Raw genomic sequence first — 12,910 nt, forward strand, 5'->3', positions numbered from 1 at the left:
TCATTATTCACTCTCACCTTCTAAACACACACTACAGTCCTTACTAAGTTTTTAAAATTAATAATTAAAGCTTAATTAAATTATCTCATGCTTTGCATATTTTAATAAGCCACCTCAAATCTTTCTTGAATGATATAAATAAGAAATAACCTATAGGATAAAAACACACCAGTTTTGTTTTTAATACAGTTAATATAATTATTTTTCAGTTAACTTTGTGAGTTTTGTGTCAGTGTCTAAATATGTCTACCATAAGACTGTATTTTTATCTGCTTATAAATTGCAGTTAAAAATAGTGAATTTGGAATGGTGCGACTGTGTAAGGAAATAATAAAATATTATAAATGCAAATGGATAATTCCTAAGTATGTGCGGAGCTGATTATTAGGACTTTTCCTAGATAAACAGATATTGCATAAGTTGAACTTTAGGCTGCAGAGTAATATAGGGTTTTTTTTTGTTTTAACAGATATGGTTAAAAAATGAAAAGTAGAATTGAATACTTTAAAGTGTTATATAATCATTAAATCATAAGTATTTTCCTGCCAAAAAGAAATGTTAATGTCAGATTTTAATGAGCTTAATATAAATAGTTAATACCTAATGTTTTCGTAGAATCTGATGCCAAAGGATAATTTTGCTTTCATAAAGTATTATTTTTCTGTTAGCTAGACAAGTATTAATTTTTCATATAAAAGATATAGATAAGGGTAATATTTTAATGATAGGTAAAGAAACTGCTTTTTTTAAAAAATAAATATCATTTAAATACATAAAATTCTTAATATAAATTTAAATTTATATTAAGTTTAAATTTAAGTTCACCTTGGTTTTAGACCACCATATTTTGCCTACAATATGTATGAGTTTTAAGAATGGATAAAATACTTAAGTCATAAAAGTGAAAAATGAACAAGTGATAAATGCTAAAAATGGGAAAAAATAGACCATTAAAAATGAGATTAAATTGAATACAGATTCTCAGCTAGAATAAGATCTCAATAAAGTTAAGTTGGTTACTTTCAGTTTTTATAGGAATAGGTACTAAACATCTGTACATATGGCTTTGTGAGAAACCTATATGCAGGTCAGGAAGCAACAGTTAGAACTGAGCATAGAACAACAGACTGGTTCCAAATAGGAAAAGGAGTACGTCAAGGCTGTATATTGTCACCCTGCTTATTTAACTTATATGCAGAGTACATCATGAGAAATGCTGGGCTGGAAGAAACACAAGCTGGAATCAAGACTGCTGGGAGAAACATCAGTAACCTCAGATATGCAGATGACACCACCCTTATGGCAGAAGGCGAAGAAGAGCTAAAGAGCCTCTTGATGAAGGTGAAAGGAGAGTGAAAAAATTGGCTTAAAGCTCAACATTCAGAAAACTAAGATCATGGCATCTGGTCACATCACCTCATGGAAAATAGATGGGGAAACAGTGGAAACAGTGGCTGACTTTATTTTTCTGGGCTCCAAAATCACTGCCGATGGTGATTGCAAACATGAAATTAAAAGATGCTTACTCCTTGGAAGGAAGGTTATGACCAACCTAGATAGCATATTGAAAAGCAGAGACATTACTCTGTCAACAAAGGTCCATCTAGTCTATGGTTTTTCCAGTAGTCATGTATGGGTGTGAGAGTTGGACTGTGAAGAAAGCTGAGTTCCGAAGAATTGATGCTTTTGAACTGTGGTGCTGGAGAAGACTCTTGAGAGTCCCTTGGACTGCAAGAAATCCAACCAGTCCATCCTAAAGGAGATCAGTCCTGAGTGTTCATTGGAAGGACTGATGTTGAAGCTGAAACTCCAATACTTTGGCCACCTCATGCGAAGAGTTGACTCATTGGAAAAGACCCTGATGCTGGGAAGGATTGGGGACAGGAGGAGAAGGGGACGACAGAGGATGAGATGGTTGGATGGCATCACCGACTTGATGGACATGGGTTTGGGTAGACTCCGGGAGTTGGTGATGGACAGGGAGGCCTGGTGTGCTGCGATTCATGGGGTTGCAAAGAGTTGGACACAACTGAGCGACTGAACTGAACTGACTCATGTATATTGTCAAAATTTTTTTTTTTGGTATCTAGACACTAATCTTTTGTGCATTTGTAGTAGTGTAGTGTCAGTTGCTCAGTCGTGTCCAAATCTTTGTGACCCCATGGACCATAGCCTACAAGCCTCTTTCGTCTGTGGAATTCTTCAGGCAAGAACACTGCAGTGGGTTGCCATTTTCTTCTCCAGCATTTTGGCATTGAATTTGCATTAAAATTTTTCATCTGTAAAAGGTTCTAGAAATTTCAAGTACTAGATTCAAGAAATTAAGAAATCTTGAGAATGACTTTGGATTTACACTCTGAGTGAGATGGAAAGCCATCAGATTTGCATAGAGAACATGTGAGTCAACTGATGTTTAGAAGGATGACCCTGATGTTTGTATTCAGTATAGACTATAGAGAGGCAAAGGTGAAAGTAGGGAGAACAAATAGAATGGTTTAGGTTTTAAGGATAGAGGTAATAAGAAATGACAGATTTTGTAAATACCTGTTGAGAGATTGTAGAGTAAACAGAAAGAGAGGGGGAAAGGGTGATTTCTCTTTAGCCTGAACTTCTAGTTCAGTCGCTCAGTCATGTTTGACTCTTTGCGACCCCATAGAATGCAGCACACCAGGCTTCCCTGTCCGTCACCAACTCCCGGAGCTTGCTCAAACTCGTGTCTATCAAGTCGGTGATACAATCCAACCATCTTGTCTTCTGTTGTCCCTTTCTCCTCCTGCTTTCAATCTTTCCCAGCATCAGAGTCTTTTCCAATGAGTCAGTTCTTCGCATCAGGTCGCCAAAGTATTGGAGCTTCAACTTCAACATCAGCCCTTCCAATAAATAATCAGAACTGGTTTCCTTTAGGATTGACTGGTTTGATCTCCTTGCTGTCCCAGGGACTCTCAAAAGTCTTTGCCAACACCACAGTTCAAAAGTATCAATTCTTTGGTGCTCTGCTTTCTTTATGATCCAAGTCTCACATCCATACATGACTACTGGAAAAACAATAGCTTTGACTAGAAGGACTTTTGTCAGTAAAGTAATGTCTCTGCCTTTTAATATGCTGTCTAGGTTTGTCGTAGCTTTTCTTCCAAGGAGCAAGCATCTTTTAATTTCATGGCTGCAGTCACCATCTGCAGTGATTTTGGAGTCCAAGAAAATAAAGTCTGTTACTATTTCCATTGTTTTCCCATCTATTTGCCACGAAGTGTTGGGCAGGATGCCATGATCTTAGTTTTTCAAATGTTGAATATTAAGTCAGCTTTTTCACTTTCCCCTTTCACTGTCATCAAGAGGCTCTTGTGGAGCTTCTAATAGAATGGAGTTACGGTTTGCTGCTGCTGCTGCTAAGTCGCGTCAGTCATGTCCGACTCTGTGCGACCTCATAGATGGCAGCCCACCAGGCTCCTCCATCCCTGGGATTCTCCAGGCAAGAGTACTGGAGTGGGGTGCCGTTGCCTTCTCTGGGAGTTATGGTTTACTGAGGTGGAAAATAATGCAGGAAGAGCAGATTTATTGCAGGAGGAAGGAAATTGAGGACAGTTGTGGTCATGTTGAGTTCAAAATGCCTATTAGGCCTGTAAGTAGAGACATTAGGTCGGTAGTTGATTATCAGAATCTGAAGTTTAGGGAAGCAATCAAGGCTAAAGATACAAATTTGGGAGTGTGAGGATATAGATAGTATTTATGGTAAGATGACTGGGTGAAATTACCTAGAGTATAAGAGGAGAAGGAGATGGGAAGAGTTCTGATGACAGTCATAAGGCTACCTCGGCATTCAACAGGATTGAAATTTGGAAAAATAAGGAGGAATCTACCAAGGAGACTGAGGAAGAGTCATTAGTGAGGTTAGAAAAAAAACAACTAAGACAGGTGTTTCAAAGAGAGAGTAAACAAGTTGTGTCAAAGGAATAAGATTAAGACTGAGAAATGACCATTGGATTTGTCAAAATGAAGGTCAGTTTTCACTTGACAGGAGCTATTAGAGAGGTTGAGAGTAGTTGAAAACTTAGGAGTGGAACAGAATTGAAGACAGCTAATACAGGCAGGGCTTTAGATTTTTCCTTTTAAGGGGGACTTAGAAGTGAACCACAAATGAGAGCCCAGGGAATGTCTTTTAAGTATTTTTAAAGGATATTACAGTATTTTTAGTATGCCAGTAGAGAGAAAGAAATGTGCAAGAGGTAGAATTGCTGGAGGGAAGATGGGGTGGAATTAATCACAACTGAAGGTCAACCTTAGATAGGAACATTGGGCAGTTTATCCCCAGTAACAGGAGATTAGTCAGAGGATATGTGTAGACATGCAGATAGGTTGAGGTATGCAGTGACCGGAGGTTGTGGAAGTTCTCATTTCATTGCTTTTCTCCTCTCTTTGAAACCTCTCCAGTGAAATAAATAAGGCCATCATCTGCAAGTTAAGAATAGAGAGGAGTTACTGAAAGTTTTAGAGATGAAGCTGTTCAGTGATTATCTATAAAAATGGAATGGAAATTAATTTGGGAATGTGTTCAGCTGCTCTGATGCAGGTTAAAATAGGGGAAGAGTTGTATTTACCTGTGCTTTAGGTTTTGTCAAGTGAGGCAAGATGAGGAAGAGAGGAGCAAGTGAAGAGAGGACTGAACCTTGCAAACAAGTAATTAATTGATGGGCCATGAAATAATCGGGTAAAGAGGGCAATCATGTGCATGGGCTCTGGGGCAGTCAGAGGATAAAAGTCTGTACATTGGAGACCTGAAAGGTATTAAAAACTTGTTTGAGTCTGAAAAGAAGTGATCAGGAAAGATAGAAAATTATGCTCAGAGAATACTTGAGGAAAGAGTTCAGAATCTAGGTACAGTCACAGGAATTAAATGGCTGAGGTGAGGTGGAAAAGATGGTGTTGTAACTGAGAAGATAAATATGTTATGCTCCTAACTCATGATAGTATTTACATTTTTCTGCTTTCAGTAAACAATTTTATGCAGATATCAATAAAGCCTCTCTACTTTTCTTAAAAATAGTTTTTACAAGTGCCAGTTGGTTCTCATTGTACAAGATTTCCTGATAGTTTCTTTCAGCTTTTAGTCCTTTGAACTGCTGAATCAGTATTAGTCAGGGAACTTTGTTTGGAAAAAGTTGTTTTGATTTTAAGATTCTAGAACAAATCATGAAATTCAGAGGTCCACAAGCTAAATTTGACCTGTAGATACATTTTGTTTGATAAGAATAGTGCAATAAAAAGATAACTTGAGTTGATGGGGCATTCCAGTTTGTCACAGTTCCCCACCATTTACCCCACATTCTGCTTTTCCCCTTACTTCCATCATGATTTTTGTCTTATAATTTCCCAGCATCTTTACATCTTTTTACTCATTTATGTTTACTGGTAACTGTTTCTCAAGGCATTCACATTTAGAACTCTTTGCCTTAGACCTACTGAAACACAATCTCCAGAGTTGGGCTTTTGTCATTTCTATTTGGAAATGTCCTGAAGTAAATCTGATGACAGACAATGGTTGAAAAAGACAGCTTTTACTTACTAGCAGTGGATCTTGGGTCAGCAACTTAACCTCTCTTGTTTTCAGTTTTCTATCCGTAAAGTTGATATTAAAATAATAGAACTTACCTCTTGTGGTAGTGATAAGAAATAAAGGAGATAGTATGAAAACAGGTACTATGCCTGGTACATGGTGGATATTCAGAAAATTTTTTTCCCTTTCCATTTTATACTGGGAGTAGGATCTTGAAAGTTTCTCTAGGCAAGTTGGAGGGATATTCCAAGTCAACCAGATTATTAATTAGCACACTCTTTTGAATGGTTTCATAAAACTGAATAGCCAGTAATTTGAACAAGGAAAAAGTTAAATTCTTTCTATGATTCCAGACTGATTTTATATTCAGGGGAGTTTGGTTCCAGGGACCAGATGCCTCTTACTTATTGCTTCATATTCCTTTAGTTTGTTGTACTTTCTCACATGGTCATAGATGGTTTATCACCACCTTGCCTGGGTTGTACCCCACTGGTAGGAAGGAAGAGAAGGTGAAGAGTGGACATTTCCTTTCAAGGGTCTGGTTAAGAAATTTCATAAACTTCATTGGCTGGACCTTATCACGTGGCCATACTCAGCTGCTGAGGATCTGGAGCAGAAATTTTTTAGCAAGGTCATCATGTATCCAGTAGAAACTCAGAAGATTCTTTCTAGTACTAAGGGGAAAAAGGGGAGGATAGATGTTAATGGATAGTGGTTGCTTGATATATCTGTGTTCATTCTCTAAACAAGATTAATCCCTTGGTCTTGATAGCCTTTGACTTAGGATTTATTGTCCCCAACCCCAAGTCATGAAACAAAAGAAAAATTACTTGGGTTACTTGATCCTTTCCATATATCTTTTTGACCAGAGATGACTGGTCTTTTTACCAAGTCAGAGTCTTGGTTCTAATGCTTAACTGACCTATGCAAGCATGAATTCTATCTCTGATAACTCAATTTCAACATTACCTACTACTTTAAGACAGTAGAATGGTTCTTGAGATCATTTTGACTATAGTTCAATATATTCTTTATTTCCACTTACTCTCTTCTATTGCCAGGACATGTAGAGCACATTGTGAGAAAGCAACTGTGTGTGAGTGTGAATGAGAGAGAGAGAGAGAGAGAATCCAATCTCCTGTCTACGTTTTTGTATTTATTTCTGTAGCTATATGAAGTAATTATTATTAAATCTGTTTTGTTAATGAGTTAACAGAGACCCAGAGATAATTAGCAACTTGTTGAAAGCCACAAAAATCTTTAATTGGTGGGGCCAGGTTTTATGTCCAGGTTTTTATATATCCAGATTCTCTAATCCACAGTATTCACACACAGTGCTATATTGTGACATCTGTGGATATCATACTAGAAAATTGCATTGTATACTTTGCTGTTTTAATGTTAAACACACTTTGGTTTTACTATATGATGATTTTTCTTTTTGTACTTTTCATTTGTTTCTTCTTTTGTTAGCATCATGATTTCTCTTTGGGTTGTAAAACCCCACCTTACTAAGAGACTCTAACGTAACTTAGGTAAAAACCGTACGTGTAGCTTACCTGTTTTTCTCTTTGGGACAGACCTGAAGAATGAACTACTTGTTACTTTGCTGGCAGTCATATTGCAGAATGCTTTTTTTTGACTACATATTTACAATTTTTTTTCCTGTTTTTAATAGTAGATTTCCTTTTATGTTTTGGTATCCTATTAGTTATGAATAAAAAAAAAATGTACCCATTAAGGTAGTACCATAAAATAAGACTATGAGAGAGCAGTGTTTCCATTTGAGGTTTTAGAAATTTGTGAAGAGTTAAAGAGAATATCTGAAGTGTTTTATTGATGAGGCCTGGGCTTTTTTTTAAACTTATTTTGTATTAGGGTATAGCTGATTAACAAACAATATTGTGATAGTTTCTGTTAAACAGTGAAGGGACTCACCATACATATATGTGTATCCATTTTCCCCTAAATTCCCCTCGCATAAGGCCTGACCTCCTTAATCTAGTTTTATCCCAGGTAGAGTTTGCCTGTGCATTTCTCATCAGTTAGAAATGCCCTACTTACCTGTGTTGACTAGTCCTGTATTTTCTAGATATATTGTTGTTTTATAATATTAATCTGTGTATTCATAACTTTAATGACAGTTTCTACCTATGACTGTTCATATCTTATTTGTTTTAAACAGTGATTTTTTTTTTTTAGGTAACAAGTGTAATTTAATGTAATATCTAAGTTTTGATTTCAGTATTTTTAAATCCACAAGGCCATATAAAGAAAAAAAATTGTTAATTTGAGTTCGGTATACAGGATTAAGTTCCTAAAGCAGCGGTTTTTATCATTATGTATAAAACTTAATTTTGTAATTTATTTTTAGAAATAAGCAGCACTGTGGTATATTCTTCAAAAAGGAAATATTATCTCTTGTGGCTTTTTTTAAAATGGCTCTTTGGAGTAAAAATGTTCATTCCCCCCCCCCTCTGTTTTTCTATATAGGATATAGCAGATCCATTTTTTGCTTATTGTAAGCAACATGCAGATAGGTTAGACAGAAAGTGGAAGAGAAAAAACTACTTGGCTCTACAATCCTATTGTAAAATGTCTTTACAAGAGAGAGAGAAGCAGTTATCACCAGAAGCACAGGTATGAGATTCATTCCAAAACTCGTGTTTTTTTCTTTCAAGGGTATAGATTTCAGGGAATTCCCTGGTGGTTCAGTGGTTAGGACTCTGCGCTGTTACTGCTGAGGGCTCCAGTTTGATCCCTGGTAACAGAGCTAAGATCCCACAAGCTATACAGCCTGCCCCCCCCAAAAAAAAGTTAGAAATTTAAGATCTCATGCGTCTGATATGTGATGTATAATTGTGAAATTTGGTTAGTGTAATTGTGAAATTACTTAGAAAGTGGACTGTCATTAAGGTAAATGGAGAGTATAGTTTGTGGTTGAATATATTACTCATCACCTAGTCTCAACAAAGCAGTCATTTATAAAACATGTTTCTAATACATTAAAGAATGTGGCTTAGAGGAAATTGTTCTATCAGTGCAGTGTGTTGACCACATCTTTTTTCAGTCTGTTCTAAGATTCATATATGCAAAGACTTTGATTAGTTTGCCTGTCATAAAATATATTTGTATGGAAATTAAGTAAATTTATGAAGACTAGTACAAGGCTAGTTGAGAAGAGAAGCTTCAGCTTAATCATACTAGTTTCTGACAACTAATCATAGGCTATGGCAGTTGTTAACTAGAGGTAGACCTAATTTATAGTAACCCAAGAATTATGCTGTATACCTTAAGGACTGTGGATAGATATAATTTGCCTCAGTAGAGGAACTTCTGGTCATTGTTACTCTTGCTAAGTGTGGAAATAAAAATCATAAGTATGTTGCATTTTAATATCTTTTAAAATTTGTAACGTTTCTTTTATAGGCAAGGATCAATGCCCGGCTTCAGCAGTATCGTGCCAAAGCAGAACTAGCTCGATCCACCAGACCCCAGGCCTGGGTTCCGAGGGAAAAATTGCCCAGACCACTCACTAGCAGTGCTTCAGCCATTCGCAAACTTATGCGGAAAGCAGAACTAATGGGGATCAGTACAGATATCTTCCCAGTGGACAATTCAGATACTAGTTCTAGTGTGGATGGAAGGAGAAAGCATAAGCAACCTGCTCTCACTGCTGATTTTGTGAATTATTATTTCGGTCAGTATAGGCCCTGATGCATGCACATTTTCATTGAGAACAATTTGCCAATAGAAATATTTGGTACAGTGTCAATTTTTAGAAATTTTCTAGTCTTGCTACATATATCAAGTATGTTTATTTTCCTAATAAGTTGTGGATTGTTGTAAAATGCTAATTTAATGTATTTGTGAGTAGAGTTTAAAGTGTCTAGGTTTATCCATGTGATCATCTCTATGGCTAGCTTCTTCCTTTGTGTATTTTGTATATCAGCTTTTATTTTCTTCTAAACTAAAACTGGATGTTTAATTTAACTAGAGAGAAATATGCGCATGATTCAAATTCAGGAGAATATGGCTGAACAAAAGAATATAAAGGATAAATTAGAGAATGAACAAGAAAAGCTTCATGTGGAATATAATAAGGTAAAACAAACAACATAATGTATTACATCTTATTGATGATTTCTTTTGTGATTTTTTGTTTATGTTTCATTTTGAAATTCCTCTGGAGTTTCTATGACTTGTCTATAATTCCAACCCCTTGTTATCTTCATTACCGTCACTAACACTGAGTACTTTCTATGTGCCAGGCACAGTTTTGAGCATTTTTACTTGTATTAACTCATCTCATTCTCACTTTGGCTTTATAATGTGGCTTATGATTACTGCTTCTTTTTTCAGAAGCGTAAACTGAATCCTAAACAGGTGAAGTAATTTGCCCAGGTTCACAAAGGTAGTCAAGGCATAGAGTTGGGGTTTGAGGCCCAATAGTCTGACTCCATTCCTTATTCCTAACCACTGTATTATAGAACTTATCTTTCTAAGTTACAGAAAACTTTAACTTACTTTTGAATTACTGTTTTTTTCTTGAATTGTTTTGTTACTTTCAATAAAAAAAACCTCCTGGTTAAAAGTTCTCTTCTACATCTTCATTCTAAAGATGAAGAAGTTCATGAAGAAATGTATAAAAGCAAGTTGTGACTAAATGTGAGGTAATAAGTAACATGAGCAAAATCTGGATGGACTTTTTCTTTTTGGCTGTGCTGGGTCATCATCATGGTGCGAGGGCTCATAATGCAGCAGGGCTTCTCTAGCTGCAGAGCTCGGGCTCACTTGACCAGAGGCATGTAAGATCTTAATTCCCCAACCAGAGATCAAATCTGCACCCCCTTCATTGAAAAGTGGATTCTTAACCACTGGACCACAGGGAGGTTCCCAGGATTGACTTATTGATATATAACATTTTCTTCTCGTTGGAAAAATGGTGGGAGTGCACCTTGATACACTCATAAGGATTAATTAGTGTGTCTGTGAAATTATACAGTAAACTATAGTAGAATATGTTAAGTATTATTATTAGTAAAATGCTAACATAAGATGCTTACTTTTTGTTGGTGCTGCTTAAATAGTTGGAGACTTTCATTTTTCAGTGTATTGTGACTTGAATGTATTAAATATATATGGAATAGAAATGTAGATATTTTGGACATTGATAAATTATTTATATTTTCAAATATGTTACTGAATATTGTAATGGTCTACTAATTTGAATTGTTTACATTATAGCTCTGTGAATCTTTAGAAGAACTACAAAACATGAATGGAAAACTTCGAAGTGAAGGACAAGGAATATGGGCCTTACTAGGCAGAATCACAGGGCAGGTTAGTTTCTTTCCAATTGCTCTCTCCTTCTCTTCTTGCTTTCTGTATGATTTCAAAGATTGGATCTCTAATACAACTGTCACTTCACTAACTGAAGAATTCTGTTTAATCAAGGCCAGCTAATCCTCTGGGATAATGGTTTCTGCCTGAAATGCATCTAGAGCTTTGCAAGCTGCCTACTGAGAACCTGTAGCTTAATATGGTTATTTTAACAGCTATCTTGTTTGCAAATTTTTTTCATTTGCTCTAACTGATTGACCTGTCATTTGTGATGAAGTTACAATTTGAAGCATGAGTTACTCCTACCATATTCTTCTGCCTCTACGTAGCACTTTTAGATTCCTTGCCACATTTCTTCTGTCCTATTCTTGTGCTGTAATTAGTTGTGTTTTTTTTTAATGGGGGAAATAAATGTAAAAGGAAAACTGGATTTATTTTCATGTTGATGGGTTTTAAACTTATAAGAAATGGTTTTTGAAATTTAATATTAAAATGTAGTTTTTCCCTTTATTAGTTTTATTTTAATTATGAAAAAAATTACCTTATCCTTGAACATATTGAGCCTATTTAAGTTCTTGGTATTGAAAAGAATAATCATTGCCAAATGGACTTCTTTGAATGCTTTTTTTAGTACTGTGTATTTAATTCTTAAATTAATAATTCATTTGAATAATTTCAGTTATTTCTTTAAGGATGATGAAGATTCACTGTGGTCTTTTCACTATGGAAATAGTTTTATTTGTGAAGGAAGGTTTTTAAAGAATAGATATTTTTTGTGGTACTTATTTTAAAGGTTTATAAAGAGCCAAATTCATTATATAGTTTGTGTAGACACATTGTTTTAGACGGAGAAGGCAATGGCATCCCACTCCAGTACTCTTGCCTGGAAGATCCCATGGACGGAGGAGCCTGGTGAGCTGCAGTCCCTGGGGTCGCTAAGAGTCGGACACGACTGAGCGACTTCACTTTCACTTTTCCCTTTCATGCACTGGAGAAGGCAATGGCAGCCCACTCCAGTATTCTTGCCTGGAGAATCCCAGGGACGGCGGAGCCTGGTGGGCTGCCGTCTATGGGGTCGCACAGAGTCGGACATGACTGAAGCGACTTAGCAGCATTATTTTAGAAAGTAATACATACTGACATGTATTGTGCCATGCTAGCTTTGAAGATGCTTCTTTTGTGCACAAAGTGTATGTGGCATATAGTATAATGAATAACATAAGAGGTGAGAATGAGTAGTTACATATGCACAGTTGACTTTTGTTTCTATTGATAGGCTATTGGTGAATATTTGGAAGATTATAGTGTTTTATATTTTATATTTAGTGAAATTAATATTCAATGCAAGCCTATTAGTTTACTTGACAAGCTAGCATTATCTTTTGGCCTGATTTGCAAGTTTGTCTCATAAGAATCTATTTAGTATAAGTTATGAAAGAATGTTTTCATTTAGTAAATCACTTGAAACAGAAGCACATGCATTTCTGTGTGCAAATGTAAAATACATAGCAGAAGTAAAATCCATTTGTACTACTTGCAGGACACTTTTTTCTGGTTGGTTGAACAGATGCTGGCCCACTGGGCCACTGAGAAATGACTTTGATAGATGGTTGCTGTCTGAGAAGCCAGTATACTACAGATTAGTAGAAACCCAAAGAGAATCTAATTCGCTTTGTGAAGAGTTTGGTCCAATAAGATAATTTTTCTAATTAACCTTTGGAGCACCAGTGTAGCTGTGGTATTGAAGAAAATAAACGGCCTCAATATTCTTTTTGTCAAGTGTTCTTTTTTTTTTTAAGTTCTTGAATTCTTGTCCTTGTCTTTCACTTTTAAAGCTAAAGTAGAAGTTTAAATTTCACAATGTTTTAGTGGTCCAGAAAAAATTGATGAAAGTGTGTAATTATAGGCTTCTCACAGCAATGACTATGAGACAAAAACTCATTTTAGTCCTTTTTGCCAGTGTAAAAAGCTTGTAAAACATTTCCCCCTCACAATCCTAGCATATTAGTTGACTTG

At 35.9% G+C, this 12,910-nt stretch overlaps 1 protein-coding gene across 14 annotated transcripts in view; it reads left to right on the forward strand.

The window, feature by feature from the left end:
- PHF14 (PHD finger protein 14) overlaps positions 1 to 12,910 on the forward strand; it is a 198,816-nt gene that overhangs the window by 47,571 nt on the left and 138,335 nt on the right. For 12 of the 14 annotated variants that reach the window (XR_014067027.1, XR_014067028.1, XR_014067026.1 and 9 more), the window contains exons 8-11: positions 8,045 to 8,191; positions 8,981 to 9,251; positions 9,549 to 9,655; positions 10,799 to 10,894. Coding sequence is in view for 7 of the 14 variants with exons in the window: in XM_081535370.1 (XP_081391496.1) it covers positions 8,045 to 8,191; positions 8,981 to 9,251; positions 9,549 to 9,655; positions 10,799 to 10,894 (621 nt within the window). In the remaining 7 variants the exon portion in view is untranslated. The remainder of the gene's footprint in view (positions 1 to 8,044; positions 8,192 to 8,980; positions 9,252 to 9,548; positions 9,656 to 10,798; positions 10,895 to 12,910) is intronic. The other 2 variants (XM_081535375.1, XM_081535373.1) reach the window with 1 other exon arrangement.

This window comes from Giraffa tippelskirchi, chromosome 10 (assembly GCF_054371585.1).
Source record: "Giraffa tippelskirchi isolate mGirTip1 chromosome 10, T2T-mGirTip1v1.2.pri, whole genome shotgun sequence".
NCBI lineage: Eukaryota > Metazoa > Chordata > Mammalia > Artiodactyla > Giraffidae > Giraffa > Giraffa tippelskirchi.